The 19,626-nt window shown below is 37.8% G+C and overlaps 1 protein-coding gene across 1 annotated transcript; it reads right to left on the bottom strand.

Moving 5' to 3' along the window:
- Window positions 1–2,129: 2,129 nt before the first annotated feature.
- On the bottom strand, window positions 2,130–17,730 carry LOC139770707 (homeobox protein aristaless-like 3). Its single transcript, XM_071702823.1, has 4 exons — window positions 17,354–17,730; window positions 9,297–9,562; window positions 5,195–5,282; window positions 2,130–4,279 (listed from the first exon to the last, which is right to left on the bottom strand). The coding sequence occupies exons 1-4, from the start codon at window positions 17,424–17,426 to the stop codon at window positions 3,816–3,818; spliced, it is 891 nt and encodes a 296-aa protein (XP_071558924.1). The 5' UTR covers window positions 17,427–17,730; the 3' UTR covers window positions 2,130–3,815.
- Between the last annotated feature and the right edge of the window lie 1,896 nt (window positions 17,731–19,626).

Below are 19,626 nucleotides of genomic sequence, written 5' to 3'. Positions count from 1 at the left end.
GAAGAGGGACTCCGTCGGGTGATGCAGACAGAAGCGTTGAAGGACGAAGAGGTAGAAATATGAAGTGAGCATATTACTATTGAGAATAAGTACCTGGCTTCGAGACGGGTGCTCTGTTCCGGAGAGAAGGGCATGGAGCAATGGGGGATGGTCGGTGGGGGTGTAAATGGGGTGGCACAATGGGCACTAATGGATCTCAAGCCGCCGCGAGAGGCGCTGCTTTTAATCTAATTGTCCTTCGTAACAACCGCGATCGCGATCAGTGGTATTCAACTGTGATCCTTCATCTGTGCAGTAGCATTTTATAAAAAGGCGAGAAACGGCTAGTGGAAATCAGTTGAAACAGGCGGACAGGCGTTTAAAGCCGGAAATATCGTTTTTCTTCCATTTTGGAGAATGCGAGCGCAATTATGTGTGCCTGACGCATAACAACATTATGTTTTCCAAAAAATATTGGCTTGTAATTTATCTTAAAAAGACGTGAACCAGTTAACATTCAGAATACATAAATTATACCAAATATTTCGAGATTATTAATTTACAACGTAAAACAAAAAGATATATAAAAGACATTAGATCGTTTCTTTAAAAATGTTCATCTAGTATCATAAAATTGTTAGTATTCTTCAGTATACGCTATTTCTCTAACTTCTCTGTAAAAGAAGGCTTACATATTCGCGCCGAATATCCTAAAGACGCGAGATTGTAGGGCCGAAACCGAAATTCAGCAATACCGTCTGACGGACGAAATCGGGGCGAAGTGGACCTCGAGCGTTTCTTTCTCCTTCTTCTAGTGGTTCCATTTAGCGGAACTTTGCAGCATTATGCGACGCGGTCGTTGAGCTAAAACGTAAGCGGAGCATTTCGAAAGCGTGCGCGTACTTCACCTAATGTGTCAATACAAAATGTCTGCGCCGCTTCTCGAGCGCGCCGTCCTGAGTTCTTCGCTTAAAAACCCACGAAGGTGAAGACCTACTCATCGCAACAACCTGCGTTGCCATTTGCGTTTCTCTGTCGAGATATACATACATATATGTATGTACATATTTATTTACTTATTTTTTCTTTTTTCTTATTTCTAAAAATTATTAAGAAGAAACTATCAAGTAACCGTTACAGTAAAATGTTGCCTGTGAGCCTCGATAAAATACCTTTGAAATGAAATATCATTCACCCAGCCGCGTTATCTGTGTGTTTTATCGAGCTCGCGCGGATCGCGCGGCTAGTGTCCAAGCAGGTGGTGCAATAATTACCTTCCCGTGCGATAACGCCAGGCGATAACGTTAACTCTCGCGTTCGTCGTGCGGCCTTCGTCCTTTGCGACAGATAAATTTCTGATAACGCGGATAAATTGGCCGGATTGTAATTGCCGTTGTGCGTGTTACCGGCGTTCACGCCGGGATGCGCCCGATCCCGCCCACGGACGAAATTCACTTTCGACGGCGGAAAATGCGGAGCCCGGGGTGAAACGGAGAGGGAGAGAACGTAGGGAGGGGGAGGGGACGGAAGGCGGGGGTGCGCGATTAAACGCGCGCGACACAGTCGGCGCGTTGGGGCCCGTGGGAATCCGGGGGTCTGTGCGGGGGCACCGCCAGCTGCGCGGAATTCAGGAAATCGTTGTAATGACGCGGCCAATACGCCAAATCTTTTCATGATTAATGACGCGGAAGCGATTTTGTAGCTCGCCCCCGTGTGAATTGCCCTCGGACAGGACGAATTAGAGTAGTTGAGGCCCGAATTGACGGGTGCGAAAGAGTCGGACCTGAGGCACCTGCAGCTTATTAATCGTGATACGCTAGTAAAGACTATTATATAGAGACACTTGAAAATGTATAAATATTGAAAATTGATCACGTGCAGTCGATGGCGTTTCTAATGCTTCCAAGCACCTCTCTCTTTCACTAGCTTTTAATTTCATTATCTTTATTAATTTAAATATGTCTATTTAATTTTCTCCCAATTTTTTAAAAACTGCACCGATTCTGATAATTATTTGAGATGAGTAATTAATTAATTAATAACTTATCTCAAATTTTATACTTGTTTTTTTGTGAGGAAAGATCGTTTCCGACTGTCAACGTTGTGTTGGCAGACGATGATAGTTTTGAAAGAAATACAGTTCTGTGTGGTTCTTCGTTAGGTTTAATATATTTCTTTAACTTAATGGGTAGCCTACATATTTACACAAAGTTTATATTGATATATATGTTACATATGTATACATGATATATATCTAATGGTCGTATGATACATGTATTTTACAAAACTTCCTTACACACTCTTTCTCTCTTTCTCTTTCTCTCTCTTTTCACTTGATACGTACCCCGACGATCCTGTACGGCACTTGTTCTTTTAAATCTTGAAGAAATTCTACGCGGTTGCACTCATCTATCTCTTTTACATACGGGATAAGGCAGTTGTGACAGGATGAATATGATATATCGCAATTTTTATATTTTTTTTGTAGAGGAACATAATTAAATCAAATTTATGAATTATTTATTATTAAATATAATATTCTGATGTTATAGTTAGCCCAGTGCAGCAATTAGTCTGATCAGCCCTTACATGTTGATTCACGTAGAAAAACGCAATCAGTTTTTGACATCGATGAAATAGATTGTTACGTGTCGCCGTCGAATAACAACTCGAGCAGTGCTAAATAATTACGACGCAAATAATAGTGCATAACCCATTATATTATAACAATGCATGATTGCGCTATGTGCATTGCTATCTGTCAAATCTCACATTTTGATGTTTCGCTGCAACGCGAATAAAAATAAGCAATCAAATGTCTCCTCATAAAGTATAAACTGTTAGCGGTCTCTGTAGTTTTCTGAAATATTTTATTATTTATATATATATGTTATTTATTTAACGACAAATAATATTATATATAAAACATAAATTAATAAATATGTATTATATATATATTTGTATATTAATATATTAAAAAATAATTCATAAATGATATATTTATTTTCTGTTTATTAAAAAGTAACACAAATTGTTCTGTTAGTTTTGTTGAATATTTCTGAATATTTCTGAATATTTCTGAATGGGAGAAATTACATTCGTTATTCCGTTTAAAGTCTCTGTTACATTATTATATTATTCAAAATCCAATATTTTTGTGTTTGCCGTGAGTTTGCTTTTTTATTTAAGAACATATTTGAATAAACCGATTTGCAATAATCGAGTCTCTATAACTCTAGGTCGAAAGGCCGCGTGTATTCAATCAGCAACTAATTATTCATCAATGACTGGTAAACTTATTATTGCGTCTTGCGCGAATATCTAATTGGCGCTGAAGTTGTGTAAGTTCAACAATGTATCGATTGGACTGCGCTGCTGATCGAACATGTTCAAAATTAACAATACGACCGATACGTCACAACAAATATCCAAATGTGTATCAAATGTTGTCTGTTTTCTACTGGAATACATACTACTCGAATCCAAGTCCTACAGAGCGTCCCGGAAGAAAATGCAAAAATAATTTTACTAATAGATCTTGTGACGGAGAGTTTTTTTTCTTATTATTATTTTTTCTTAACTTTAGAATCCATTGGCAAAAGCGTTTCCTTCCGGGATACATCGCGTATTAAAGTGCCTACCGAATTGTACGAACGACACGGATTCATACTCTTTTGCAGCCTGACAAGCGCGAAATAAACTTCTGACGCATACAGGATACTATAGGTTCGCGGGTGTTTACGGCCGAGCGAAAATTTTACGTTGGTATCAAACGGCTCTTTCGGGTGAACCGAGGAGGTTCCTTTGTATTTACAAAAATCCGTAAGCTCTCACAGTTAATTGTCCGCCTTGCGTAGCGCCTCTTCCGCCTTCACTCTCAGCACTTCCGCGCTCTGCTTCCTGATCTCGTCGTCGGACGACGCCGAATCCTCCTCCCTGTCGTTCTTCGAGCTCAGGTTCTGCGGTATGCTCTGCACCCCGAGATTCAGGGGGTGCCCGTGCAAGTGGCCGCCCAGAGAGTGACCGTTCACGTTGCTGTGGTTCAGCGACGAGCTCGGGTTCAGGCCGACCGGGAGCATCGTGCCGAGGGACGCCAGGTTCTGCGGCAACGGCAGGCCGATGTATTGCGACAGGAGGGCGTGCAACGGCGGCAGCTTGGGCGCGCTCGGTGGCCAGGGCGACGGGAATACCGGAGGTATGAACCAGGGAAACGCGCCCGTCGGCGGACCCGAGGAATCCGCGCCGGGAACGCCGCTGGCCGTTTGCAGCAGCCGCGCATGAAGGGACAGCTCGTTAACACCTGTAAACAGGATTCGACCAGCTTGCTTACTCCTTTGACGCTGCTTCAGATTCTGATATGGAGAAAACTGTATCGACTTCGTTTGTGAGCAATCTACGCTATCTACTTTAGAAATCCGTTTTCTTTCTCTATCTTAATTTTTTTTTCCAGACTTATAGAGACTGTGAAAAGGATTTGTTATAATTATTTTTAAAGAGAGTTAATACGCAGAAGAAATTTAGGATTCTCGTAACGCGGTTGGAAATACGTAATAAAAATAATTATTATGTGATATTGAAATACTACAATGCTGAAGTCATTCGATTTTTTTCACTGCTAATATCGCACGTTCGATGTATACAAGCTTTATCCGCAGAGCGTCTCATGAAAAAATAATCGGCCAGGTTTCTGTTCTATATCATTCGCACGTGATGGCTGCGACGACCGACACTAAAATTAGACGTAATTGTCGTCGATTGCATCTACCCTTTATAACTTGCGCCCTATCGTTCTCTCTTGCGCATATTAGCGACCGTAACACACGTGTTACTGTTACTGCAAAGCAAGGGAGCAATGGTGGTGGAAAACGAGCATTTGCTATTACTTCACTATTAGAAGGAAAAAGAATGAAGAGAATAAAAAGACATTAATCCATGCACTGTTGCGAAAAAAACAGGAAAGAAAAATACAAACCAATTTCTAACTCGAAAAATCTTTCTATTTTACTGAAACACTTGAGAATAACAATTATGCAACACGGCAACAAATATTTAAACCGTATTACATTTCAAGAAATTTTGTAAAATAAAATATCTGATGTCTAATAATTAACAATTGCAAGACACAGTTTTTCTTACTAAAAGTTTCCTTTTTTGCTTCTGTCAAAAATGGTATTGTCTCCACGAGCAATTTTAATTTTTTTACAATTAGACTCACCTCCTTGCTCGACGTGCATGAAACTCGTATCTCTGCCCAAGGCCTTTTCCTTCTTGCGCCATTTTGCACGTCGATTTTGAAACCACACCTAAAACAAAGAGGAATACTTTGTAGAGTAAATATTCAGCACGATCTCTTTATATTAATTGGCATTAAAGATATTAAGCAATTATTGCAAAATAATTTTTTAGAATACTTTAAAGAAAATATTATCATAATCTCAATGCAATTAAATAATCTATTTGAACCGTTGAGAGGCGATTCGTGATTTCAACTGATTATGAATTATCGAAATACCAGATGTACGTCATGAAGATCCAAAATTAGCAGGAAAGGGAAGCCCATGAGAACCCCAGACGCGCGTATCAGAGCGGCCAACAACAAAAGCTTGCTCTCGAGGTTGATTAAGCTAATTGTTAACAATTATCCTGATTTCCTTCGTACCCCTGAGTACTAGCAACCCCTGCCTCCGGCTCTCTATTCTCGTCTACCCCTGACGACCCTATCGCTGGTCCGGTTGCCGTATAAATACTTTCGCTTTCCACCCGAGCTATTCTGAATTTTCGTGGGTACCAGAAGAGGGGGTGAAAGAGAAAAGAGAAAGAAAAAATAGAGAAAAAAGAGAGAACATTTTATTATATCTTTATTCTCACAGAAAGAAAACTGAATCATATACATATATAAAATATAAAAAATGTAAATATATATTTAAATATGTAAAAAACATAGCCATGGATAAATATAGATAAACTAAACAGATAATGAATATTTAAGCTAAATACTAAATTATTTAGCAGTTTTACATAATTAATATTATAAATAATACAAAAGATTAAAATTAACAAATAACGCAAAGAAAAAGTGGGCTTTGAGAGTCAAACGCGGTTAGCTGTGCGTGAGTTAACGTTATGTAACATTTAATTAACAATTCTGTACAAAGTTATAAATCGTAACAATTGAATTTTACATAACGTTAACTCATGCACGCAGCTAATCGTGTTTGACTTTCAAAGCCCACTTTTTCCTTGTTACCTGGTTAATTTTAATATCGAGAGTCTTTAGTTAATTATCCATTTAATAGAAGATTAAATTTATTAATAGTAAAATTAAGGTCGCATACTCTTTCGCATCTGAATAGTTTGTTAGTCTTTTCTTCGGAGAAGGCGCGAAAGATTACGGTTTATCGTATACGCGACGACATTAATTATAACTTACTTGAAAACCAAATGAAATTATGACTTATGGCATGGCAGGCCGTTGGATCGAGACAAATTAGCGAGTTAGTTCGGCCGGGTTGCGGAATAAAATCAAGGCAACGTGAGAAAATCGAGGGTGCACTGCCAGGGAGAAGGAAGTGGCATCGAGGAAGAGAAGAGAGGAATAACGTTGAAGCGAGGGAAAGAGGTCAGCGTTGCGAGACCGGAGGGGAGAGGGGCAGGAAATTCAATTGCCTAATTGCTGTTAATTATTTAATCGCTCCTGAATAGCCTCTAACGCTTAAGTGCTCGCAAACCTTGCGTCATTTAAGCGACCCACCGCGAACTCGAAAGTTTGCAACGCCGACGCGTTTCCATAACTCTACCTCATTAATCTCTCGAACCATTTACCATAGAAATCGGCAATGTTTCCGCAATCTGTACATCGATCAACGTCGAATTTGGGACTCTTAGATATACCTTTTATCAATTGAACCTTCGATATGATCTCTCTATTAAACTTTTAACCAATTTTTTTCTAAATTAACATAAAGTTATCTTTTAAAAGAGGAAGATTCTTAAAGAACTCTTTTTTTAAATAACATATTGTTTATTAAGAAAAGACATTGTCTTCTTAACGCAGTGGAGTAATTCGCGAAAATCGCACCGCGACGAGCATGGTAGCCTATAAAAATTCCATCCAGAGTGTCCGGCGGTGGCAAATCTGCCGGGGTGTAGGAAACGTCAGAAACGACTCGCGATTGCATTACCATACGCGCCCGATCGTCGATACATCGGCCAGCCGTTAATACCGAAAAATGGGGTAATTTCGCATCTGGAATCGGCGCATGAGTGGGGTCGGGGGGTGGGGAGGGGCGCGCGAGGGGGGTACTGGAGGATTTCCTAGATTGAAATAAAGTGGCCGTGGCACCACTGTGCGCCGCGGCGGATCATTTAGCGGTTTTGTCGAGCGACGGCCAATTGCCGGCATTGTCGCTCCGCTGTACCACAATGGGCCAATCGGAATGTTCTCTGTCTCTTTTCAGCATCATCGCCACCCTTCCGCCGGCGGCACCACGCAACCCTTCGCACTCTCACCCACGGTTATATACATGCAGAAGGTACGTGTACAAGTGTGCGTGCGCGCCTCCTCTAAAATTGTCGACAGTTTCTTTGTCGTATACGTCGGAATAAAACAATCGAATCGGGTGATTCGATTCAAGAACGCACCGATTCAAGAGTATTTCTTAAAAGAAAATCGATAAGAGGTTCTTTCTTTATCTGATATTCGTTAAGGATCGTGTTGCGACCTTATAATGTATTCATTTCAATACTCATTTACGTATAAATACCGTTTATGCATGTTAATTTCACCAGCACTCGAGCGAATTATCGTTACCATTTCGCAAATAATTGTTTACTGATGTAATTTAATTATTTACTCTATACATAACGTCATTCATTTATAATTGCAAAACTGAATTATTTCTTACGTTCCAAAATTAATCTGCTTTTAATACAGTGCATATATTAAAAAGAGATATATGAAGGGGGAGTACAAATCATCGCGAAACAATGTATACCCCGTTATCATGGATTGAACTACAACCCCATCGCTGCAACGTACTTGAATTTTCAAGGACGCCGGTTTAAAGTAATTCCAAAGCAGATTACTAGTCTGCACGAGGCTGCAGCCCTTCTTCTATGAAATTAATCATCGAATTCGGGGCGTAGTGTATGTTTCGCAAAATTACAGATGGAAAACGTGCAGCATGAAATTTTGCGACACAATAGTCTCTAATTAGTTAAGTGACTAGTGCCTTGAGGCTGAGTCGCCAAAGCGCAATTCTGCAAGCGCTCGAGGATGCTTGACGTTCCTCAAACCTTCGCAAAATCTACGTATAAATCGATCCTCGTGAAAATTGCACGTGCAGAAAATCAGTTTACGCTATTGTGCATTAATCGCTGTACTATAGAATCACTTTATCGCGACGAAGAAATGTAAAAAAAACTAATTCTTTGTGAATTATGAAATAAATCTATAATTATGAGTAACAAAGTATCCTAATAGTTATTCAAATATGTTTTGTCATGAACGTTATTACAATACAGCATTTTTTGCTTATATGGATTATTGCATCATTGCCTCGAATTCTTTTGACAATCTCCATATTTAACATCAAAATTACGTGCGAGTAACGAGTTAGCCTTTTAAATTTCATTCCGCTGACCGAATCTAAAACTCGTCATTAAAACTACTTACGAAACTTGCCACTATCAAATGAGCAAAACTCAGCGACACTCGCGTGCCTCTCAGGCTTTGTGAATTCGTCCAGTCAAAGCGACGAAAGGTTAATTATACTTCTGCAACTGTCTGGTAAAATCTGGCCGGACTTCTTTACCTCATTCGCCTCAAGCCGCATTTGTGGAATATTTGAATCAGTCATTGCGAGATATGGGCATAAGCTAATCTTTTGGAAGTATATGATAATCGTGAGTGTCGCGACTAGATATTTTATTCTTATAAAACACGATAATTAATAACTGAAAAGACAATAGGAATACGAGACACCCGTTGTCTCCTTTTGAGCTATAATATTTATAACATTTAAATTTGCTACATCTGTTCTATTTATACCTCTTGCATTTTATTCCCGCAATATATAAAAGAAAATTTTAAACATTTATATATGTAGATTACTCAAAATCTTCCCATATCTATCCCATATCCCACACATATCCCTCTTTTCTCAAATTAAGAACCCACGTGCCTTAAAAATTTCTAGTTTACTTTATATTTTTACCTTCCTATCTAAATATTTGCAAGAATTTTACTTATTTCTGCAATATCTTTTCTCTCATGGGCTTATGGTCCTTTCTGCAATGATTGAATTCGTGAAAAGCACCTGTACTCTGGCTTCCGATAGGTCCAGTCTCATCGCCAGCTCCTCCCTGGTGAACACATCCGGGTACTGTGTATTCCCGAAGGCCTTCTCGAGTTCGTGCAGCTGATAGGTCGTAAAAGTCGTTCGCGATCTTCGCACCTTGCGCGGTCGGTCGGATTCACCCAGATTCAAGGGATCGTGCAGCGCGTCGTTGATCTGATGATCGCTCAGGTGACCGAGCTCCGTATCGCCACCATCAACCACAGCGTCAGACGACGTCGCGTGGTCTGAAATCAACAATACGCAACTTCTAAAGCGCAATTTCTCTCTTCTATTTTATCTCAATGCGATTTTCTCAAAGAATACTATCTAACACAAGATTTCGACAAAGAATATTTATTAATAATATTAATAATATAATTTTAAATAATAAAAGAGTTGCGCTAAATAAATTCTCTCATAATAAGTATTATTATTTTATATAAAATTTCTAAAACATACATCATTTTTATACCGTAGACATGCGTGCCAAACGTGTAATGCGCGCTGTAGTGTGACATTAGGATCAAATTTTGGAGGAACTTGTATAACTAATCGAAAAGGAGAACTTTCCGTTCCGTAAGACGCGAGAATTTGTAATCCTCGAAATTTATTTGGCGCATCCTCGCCCTGTTAAACGGGCGTATACGTCAAACGGTACCGTCCGATACTTGAGCGCGGGAAGCGATCGGGAGGCGATTAAGCCATATCGCTCGCGTTGCCAAAACGAAATTGTCGTTTTGCCTGATATGCCAACTCTGGCGGCGGCGGTGGTAGCGGCGGGGAGATACGGGCGCAATTTCATTTTTAAGCCGCACAACGACCGGTACCGATATAACCGATACGCCGATGACGTCCGATCGGCGGATTTGCCAATTTTTAAGCCTCACCCGGCGCTTCATTCTCTTTTTTTTTTGCACCGCTCCATACATCTGCCCGCGTGTACACGCCCGCGAAATACCCTACAAATGTAAGTGCGCACATTATACGTATGTGCTCGACAGTACTTAAAAGCCGTCGCTGTCAGTGATTAGCAAATATCACGAGTGCATACTGCCCACACCCTACCTCCCCCTCCTCCTTCTTCTGTCTCTCTCTCTCTCTCTCTCACGATACACCAACGAGCCTTGCACCCCCCGTGAAACGCATACCCTTCCCGGCTTTCTGTGATCGCGACCGCCTCGTACCCCCAGTCATATTTCCTACCATGATCACTCGTTCTGTCTTTGCGCGAATATCAACGAGGGTTTAAAGCCTCATTAAAGTAAACTACACGTAGACATAGTAGTCGGATATATAGATTGCCTGATTCGTCTCAGGTGAGAAACCAAATCGCGCGGTATGTCGATTTTAATCGTACATAAAAGATAAGTTTATAAATAACTTTATGATAAAAAATAGTCTAGAATCTTCGCGGAGGTTTTGTAGCGATTAATTTATTAATACATTTATGAAATTTTTATTTATATTTTATTTCTCATATTTACAAAAATTTAGATAATTACAGCGACAACGATTATTTCAACGACTTTTGCCATAAAACTTGCAACTCTACAATGGTCAAATCGATACGCGCAAAAATATTCGAAAAACGTTCGTGCAATGCGCTTGATATTGCACGAACGCCCAGATAATAACAAATCGGTTGATCTGCATATAATTTCGAAAGGCACTTGACGGCGTTAAAAATAAATTCATCGTAACGAGTTTTAAAAATGGAGCTTGCAGGCAACGAGCCATCGTGCCGTGCGCTTAACGAGATGTCGCGAAGGTATCGTCGAGCGAAAAGTAGCGGAAGTATCTCACAGAATCTCCGCAAAAATACATCGCGGTAATGTCACGGCGAGAGCTATGCGAGCGGTAAAAATCGAGCATCGCGATAAACCTTGTTACCTCTTTGACGCTTGTAAGAAGCGATGATATATTGTATATATACACACGCGCGCAACAAATTGCCGCGCGATTTATTATTCCTCTGTGAACCCTCCCTTGTGTCGGTAATCTTGAGAACGATACGCGCGATCCTTCTCCGACTTCCTCGTCTTTTGCGAGGAGCACCTTTCTATACTTAGGTTCTTTACAAAATATCGCGATGCTTTTTCATGCGGTCAAACTTTTTTATGCGGAGAATTTGGAGTGGCATAAAGCCGGCGCTACGTCTTTCTCCTTGAAAAAGAAAATAACGTTATCAAAATCCGTCAGTTATAAGAAAATCTTTAAATTCATTTTATTTTATCTCGCGCAGCGGTTATATTTTATATAAATGGAGGAAATTAAGTCTGCGTGGTGTAAATAACTCGAACATTCGCCGATCTATTGATGAAACCCATCACATGGACTGTGCCCTCATTACTACCCGCGAACTAGGCTAATTATTAATTAGCTAACTATATGTAGCGTTTGAGATTAATATACCTATTATAATTGGATAACGATCTGAGACCGAAGCAGCAACTACAAAGCTACATCTCCGTCTGCATCCGCTTACATGCACATATACTCAGACTAAATTTCACATTAAATTATAATCCGCTTTGTAAACGTTTCCCTCAAAATCACTTTGCGTTACGTTGTACTACATCTTCGAAACATAGTGTTCAGTTTAATAAATAAAATCTATCTCATTAAATGTTAAATGAAATTCCGATTAATTTTTGTCATGGATAAATTAGATGGCTCCGAATATTCCTCGTTAATCAACCATAATCCTGGCAAATCATTTAGCAAACATTTAAATAATGTCATTTATTTCATTTGCGCAGTGTAAATTTAAAATAATGGACTTAAATACGGCCTAAAAAAATATTGTTTCAATCCCTTTTTAGTAAGAATATTCCAGAACACAGAAGCCTCTTATTTCAGATATTTAAGTACCCAAACAAATGACCATAGTACAAATTAATCATATCAAGAATTGCCTGCGCCAGGTACTTCGTTTTCTTTTTCTCTGGCTCCTCGTTAACTTAGTTTCCTCGTAACTCAAATTTCTGCCATTCTGAGCACTCCAATTTAACAAATTCAATCGGCAACATGGTAACCTTTTCGAATAACCGTAATAAGGCCGTACGAAAAGGTTTTACGATTATCCACCCCTGCAACACGCACGTACATCCTTTTACGCGTCTCCGCGCGGACTAATTAGACAAGCATTTACTACTCGTGCGTAATAATGCTAATCCTACTTTTCGATGTCGATACATAGCCAGCAGTTGTGATAGGATGAACCGAGATACGATTGAAAACGTATGCACGCCGCCGGCGGCGCACGGTATGCACGCGTGTGCGTGCACGCGCGGAAGCCCGCGCGCACGCACGCACGCACGCACGTATACACATACGCGTGTAGAGAGAGGCATCGTCGTGCTAATCCAAGCTGAATAGAGAGATTTCAATGTTTTTATGCTGAGGCACAATGGAGTACCCACTTGATGCTTAGCTCTCCACTGCTTTTTATTAAATCTACGATGCGCCGACGCCTGATGTGGACCAGGCGACTGGGGCAGGGTAGGGATGGCCGAGAGGGTGAGACGCGCAGAGCGAAATTAAAAATTTATTTACCGTGCCGATCGGGCACATGTCGCGAATCATCACATCGTGAGGCGCCAAAGGAACCGCCTGCAGTCATGAAGTCATCGATGAAAACACCCACGTAATTGTAGAGATTAAGGGGAATCGCAACAATTCATAAATACGGACTAATAAATTTTAACAATTGATAAAAGATATTAACAAAGAGAATAGTCATGGTAATCAGTCGATGTAATTTATCATATTTCAGCAAAGGCTTTGATTTTATATTATGTTATGTATCTAAACGCGTTATTAACGTAGCCCTTTGAACGACAATATGATCTTTTTCCTGGAAGATTGTATTATCTTAAAGTGTTATTCCTATAATTGCATCGTGTTCGTAAGCGTATCTTAAGCACTCATTATATTATTACATACGCGGAAATTTTAAAAGTATAAGAAATCTTCTTTTCGAAAAAATTGTTATTAATATATCTATAGTAAATATAATTCATGGAAATTGTTAATTTTTTAATTCAGATTTGTATTATATGTCACGAAAATTTAGAAGTACTAATACCTAAGAATATTGAGAAACACAGAACTTATCCTTGTCACGCTAGGATTTATTCGAAGCGTTAACATGGTCAAAATTTTCTGACATTTTGTTCAGTCTTTATTTCTTCTCGAACTGTACAAATTAAAGAAGAGAAAACAGGAGCTTAGGTCCAAGGACAAACATATATTATGGGCCAGACAAATCTTGTTTTGACAATAATTAGAGGATAATGGAAATGTTTTTGTACGACCAGACAGGTCCGGAATGATCATCTTCCCGATAGAACGCCCTATGCGCCTACGCGCCTATGCATCTATGCGGATTATGCGCCTAAGCGTTAAGCGTTAAAAGGGATTTGCGATCCGTTCAGTCGACGAAATATACTTTCGTGAGACAGGAGCGGATTATAAGTGGCCGAGGACTTTACGCTGAAAATCTAATAAAGTCCTTAAAAGGACTTACGTTAATACGCCGGCCACGAGTGTTCCACGGGATAAAACGCGACGAGACCATGTTTTCAAAAAAAATATTGTAAAACGCGCGCGTTTATGAAAATTTATAAAATGCAAGCCCCTTAGGAATTCCATATAAAAATGCATAAAATACGCTTAAGTTTAGAGAGAAGATATTTGTTTTGAATATACTTGAGTAATATGCGAGTAAATAGACACGTCATTATTTAAATATTATGTGTACATTTATATCTGAATAAAAAGTATAGATAATATAAAATATGTTAGATTAATAATATTTGGTAATATTGCATATTGACTCAAATAAAGATGCGATTTCATGATTTTATAATCCGAATTTAATAATTTATGCAATGAAGTGTCTGTTCACCTACATTTATAAAAATTATCACAAAATTGTCGAACATTTTTATTTTACGTATAATAAAATAAATAATTATGTAATATATATATATTTCCATGTTGCATATATTTTCACTCTCTTTTTCTCTCTCTTTCTCTTTCGTGTACATATAATATGGTAAAAACAGTGATATAACAATAAAATATCCACAGCCACAAAATATCTACAATTATTATGGCAAATATAAATATATATACAATAATCATACAGTAGTGCTTTTAGAATTGGCCATGAATTATAATGGATACATAAATCGACTCATCTGAGAATGTACAAACATTGCAAGTACATATAAATTGCACTTCTAATAATTTATACATTTATTATAATATCCAGAACATTGTTCGTACGATTATTTCGTACTTGCACGCCACGTGTAACATTTCTATATTTGTACACCGCACAAAGAGACAGTATACGCGTCGAGTATATATATGCGATGTTTGCGTGTCGTAACGTCGTACCGTAAATTCACGTTACAGCAGTTATCACTGATCGCATATAAATAAAAAACTAAGTAAATCTCCTAGTAAAATATATCCTTCATAAAGAATGAAAAATCCAAGATAAAAGCATCATCGAGCTGATCATTTTAGATTGTAACATTGAAAACAATGTTACCCTTCAATCGTTGCAATTAAAATCTATCGCAATCTAAAAATCAGAATCATCAGAGAACGATCACTTGCACGATACATCCGTAATAAACACGTGTATAAATCTAATAAGAAAGCTCTTTACTATGCTATTCTACCACCTTCTTAAAGCCAACTTTTTAACAGAAGTGTCAAAAAGAACATTATTTATCGCATTTGGTTAATTTTTAAGTGGTCATTAAACTGATCATCACACAAATAATAATTTTATTTAATTAAAATTTACTTAAATTAAATTTACTTAAAATTAAATATTTAAGTTAATTACAGATGTAATTAAGGTAATTAATACTTTTTATTACTTTTTTGAAGTTTAATAGCCATCAGAAATAGCGTCTTATGTTCAATAGTTTATGACGTAAATTATCGATCTTCCAATGGTTTCTTATTAAGACGATATTATTATATGAAAAAATGACTTACATTGAGCAATAAAAGGCAAAAGCGTGTTCGTGGTTCGTGCATTTAATAAAAACGTGGGGCAGCGATCGCGCCGTATTGTTTTGTTTGCCTATAAAGCCACTGCTGTGGCTCAGCCAGTATACGTAACAGTGTAGTTCTTTAAACTTGATAATATGATTTATCACGCCATGACGATTCTGCAAAAGTGAATGCATCGAAACAATCCGCCGTTCGTGCGGTCTCTTCGCAACCTAATCACGTGCATGCACTCGCGTGTCGCAATATACCGTGTAGTAAATTCACGTTACACCGATCGTCGCCACAGATTCTGTAACCCGCGACGACCTAATTACGTTACGTTGCCTTTAATCATACAATCCTAAGGTTAACGGCGTATTCCTATGCGATTCGTATCTTCCCTTTATCGTGCCGAAGTTTGCAATTCTTTCAATCTACAGTTGGTTGAATTTCTCAACTCTTTTGAGATTAAAATAAATTTACGTTTTTTTTTTAAATTTATTATTTACATATTGGTACGTTCTCTGTTACAAACAGTGAGATTATAAGAAAAATAAAATTGTCCGTAAATTTGTGTTTTTTTTTTCATCAAGAGAACTAAAACGGAAAATCCCGGGCATTAAAGATTAAAAATTATAACTTACAAGTTAAAATAAATTTGCAGAGATACATTTATTCTAATTTATTAGTTATAAACATTTATCTTTATATTATCATTTATAATTAATTTGTTTAATTCGTGTACTTTTAAAGAAAAGATAAATAAATCTCTGATAAAGAAAATATACCCCCCTATAAAGATTTTTTCTAAGACTATTTACCACGCAATCAGATATCAAAATGAGGTCATCTTTAATGACTTCGATAACTAGCTGATTGTTATATGGATAATTACCGTATAACGAACGTTTTATCAAATAATAATCGCATTTTAGCGGCGTTATATCATCGTAAAATGTATACGAAAATAATAAATAAGGTGAAACAGAAAAAGGTGAAAATTTTATTTAAAACTTTCTTTAATGATTCCCATCTCAAATCGAAAGTTAATGAGTATTCTGTTTTCATCTTATATGGCGTAAACCTCTTCCGAACTTTAATAAATAAAAGTTTGCAATGCTGCCTGTTTATTCGTTATTTATGCGAGTGTTTGTCCAGCCTATTTTATTACAGTGAAAAAAGAGAGCGTAATAAAATCTGTAATGGAGTTCCTTGTTGACAAGTCAAGTATTCTGAGAGCGAGTGAAATTATCAACCTTACGGCGATTACGATCGTTTCGTGAAAGAAAACGTGATTATATCATTATATTAAACGCGTTGTACATTTCAGTCAGAATATATACAATCGATCAGTTAATGAACAGCCAAAAAAATATTTGTAAATGTATTTAAAATTTATATATAAAGGTATGAATAGAAACGATAGGTCAGAGATAAAAAAAAATGAAATTAACAAAGTTATTAAAGTTGAACAACATTAAATAGCAAGATTTTTGTCTTTGAGATTTTACTATTGCTATGTAAGTAAACAGCACTTTATACAATGCGAAATGATAAACAATGAAATGCGATAAAGAATAAAATACTTTATCAATAATAAATATCTACGATTAAAATCATTATTGACTATAACAATGATTAAAAACAAAACATTTGTGTATTAAACTCTAACTTTGTCAGAGCAAAAATTAGAATTACATTGCAGTTATATTTACGTTTAACTTTACTTGAATTAATAACTGTTTGTTTTGTTTCTCAAAATTTTGTTATAATTATACGTAATAGAATACTAAATGTATTTTTAATTAGAATTTCAACATTTTGATTTGTAAATGTAATCAAAATAAAATGTGTATTTATTTATTCGTTATTCTATTAATATGAAAAGTAGTTTTATAATTAAGAAAATTATGTCGGTTAACATAGAACATAGAGAGCTTCTGAATGATCCAAGTCCACTCATAGAAATAACTTGCGCGCGTTTCTCTAAAAGAAGAAAGAAAGACACTTTGCCGTACCTTCATCCTTGGCGTGACCCAATATCTGATCGATGCTGTACACATTTCTCTTCTGATTATAAGTCTGGGCCATATCTGAGAGGCAGGAGTCGTTCGTCTTCGAAGAAATCACTGACGTAAGCTCCCGCGATTCGCAAATAAATCGCAATACGAAAAACGGCAGTCCTTGATCCACGATAATCACTGGCAAATCATAGATTCTCTCGTCCCGGGTGGCACGCGCGCAAATTGAATCTGCCGCCGAGTCGAGTGCGGTCCAGGCGGAAGAGGGTGCGCGAAAGGAAACGAGCGAACGAAAGAAAGATAGGGAATGAGGAGAGACAGGAGGAATGCCGAACCTCGTTCTCCACCTTCTCGACGGAAAATGCGTCAATCGACGGCGCACCACGCACTGGCTCGTCGGACATGAAAGCAGCCCTTAATATCGCGTACACCAGCCCCACCTTGCAACCCCTAACACCGCCATATTAGCCCCTCGGCCAATGGGAGCGCGTGCTTTTCACCCAAAGCCACCCCGTAATCGGAGGCTGAATGAAGCCTGGGCGGGGAATATTTTGCCCTTTCCGCGTAAATCCCCGGATTTTTTCTGGTCCCCCTACCCGTCTCACCCTTCCCTCCCTGTCCGTCCGCCCTCTTGCCGTCTCTTTTCGCTCTTCCAGCTCTTTCCTCTCCTTCTACATTCGATCCATCGACCTACGCTCATCTTCTTCGTCGCTTCCATCTTCGTCCTTCGCCCTGTGCGGTCCCGGTATCACTTCCTTTCTCCGTTTCTTATTTTCTTTTCTCGCGGATTTATTCCCCCTGTCATTCGTACACATCATTTTCTTATGTGTTTTCCTTTCCCTTTTCCTTCTGACACGCGAAATTTTGACAGGTTACGGATAATTTGATTATGATGATGTCTCATTGCATAATTCTATTCTCCATCAAGAATCTTATATAATTATAATCTTAATTTTATTTCATGCTAGTATAAATTGTCACGTGTGATAAAATGCGACACTTTATTTTTATGAAAGAGAGAAAATAATATTATCTTCTTTTGAAAGATAATTTAACAGCTGAATTCTGAGCAGTTTATTAAAAAGAAACAAATAATGTGTTACTCATTGACAAGTAGATAAATATTACATAATGTTATAAGACAATATAATAAATTTTTCCAATACACATCAAATCTTTTTTTATATATTTACTGAAGAAGAAATGGAATCTCTTTTACGGATTATTTCTACGTCGCTCGAGGCGACTACAGACATTCTTGGAAAAATTGTCGAAAAATGGTCCTCTAAGAGGTCTTTTAAGCATTCTTCTGAACTGCAACCTGTTTTGACTCTTGTCTGTCTCGCTTGTCTGATTTAGCTCGAAACTCTTTCAACTCTATTTTTGTAGCTTTCAGCGTAGATAAGTAACACGTAGTCCCACACACACGCGTGCGCACACGCACACACACATAACATTAGATGTAAAATTTACAAAGTATTTATAGTGCAGAAACATGCTGTTTTGGTTTGCGATTTTATCTTATATTGAAAGTTTTTCTTAGGTAAAAACGTCTTCTCGATAATGCGGCATTAATGACAAAAATACCTGAAAGGTATTTTGAATTATCTCGCAATATAAACCTCTAACAATAAAACAAGATTCCAAGGGACATTTTGCAAGGCCTATCTTCTCTGAATCTATTATACGAAAAATGTGATTTGTATGTGTCTTGTTAACTCACCAGACTGGTTCTAAGACATTTTTCGAACGAAGCAATCCCTTAAATCAATATAGAAATCTGGACACGTATTATAGAATTTTTCGGAGTGGATTCCGAAATTGTGTTTTCCCTAGAAAACACAATAAAAATTTTGGAAATAGCTAAACAATTCCGATTGGAATCCATTCCGAAAAATTCCGTAATACGTGAAATATCATGACATTTCACTATGACTGTGAGAATCTATTTCTAAACCAGTGCAAATCCAAAGAAATATTCTACATATTGTTAATTTAAAGAAGAGCTAGTTAATATCGCGTCGCGTTTCATAAATTACAAATTGTGTATTTTTTGTTTAATCGCTTCTCTTTGTTTAATCACAGTACCGATTATAATCCATGCCGTGTAGCGCTCGAGAAGTATCCCCCCCCCCAAAATTTCGCAGAAGAAAATCATCGAATATTGAAAATTATTAAAAGACATAATATTAATTTCTTTGTTGAAGATTTATCAATACAGTTTGTCTTGTCGCGAGTCCGTGCGCGACTTGGTGGTTCGATAAAACGAG

This window comes from Temnothorax nylanderi, unplaced genomic scaffold (genome assembly GCF_030848795.1).
Source record: "Temnothorax nylanderi isolate EJ_2023f unplaced genomic scaffold, tnyl_v1.0 TNYL_tig0032_pilon, whole genome shotgun sequence".
Lineage (NCBI taxonomy): Eukaryota > Metazoa > Arthropoda > Insecta > Hymenoptera > Formicidae > Temnothorax > Temnothorax nylanderi.
This window is presented reverse-complemented; position numbering and strand designations above follow the sequence as displayed.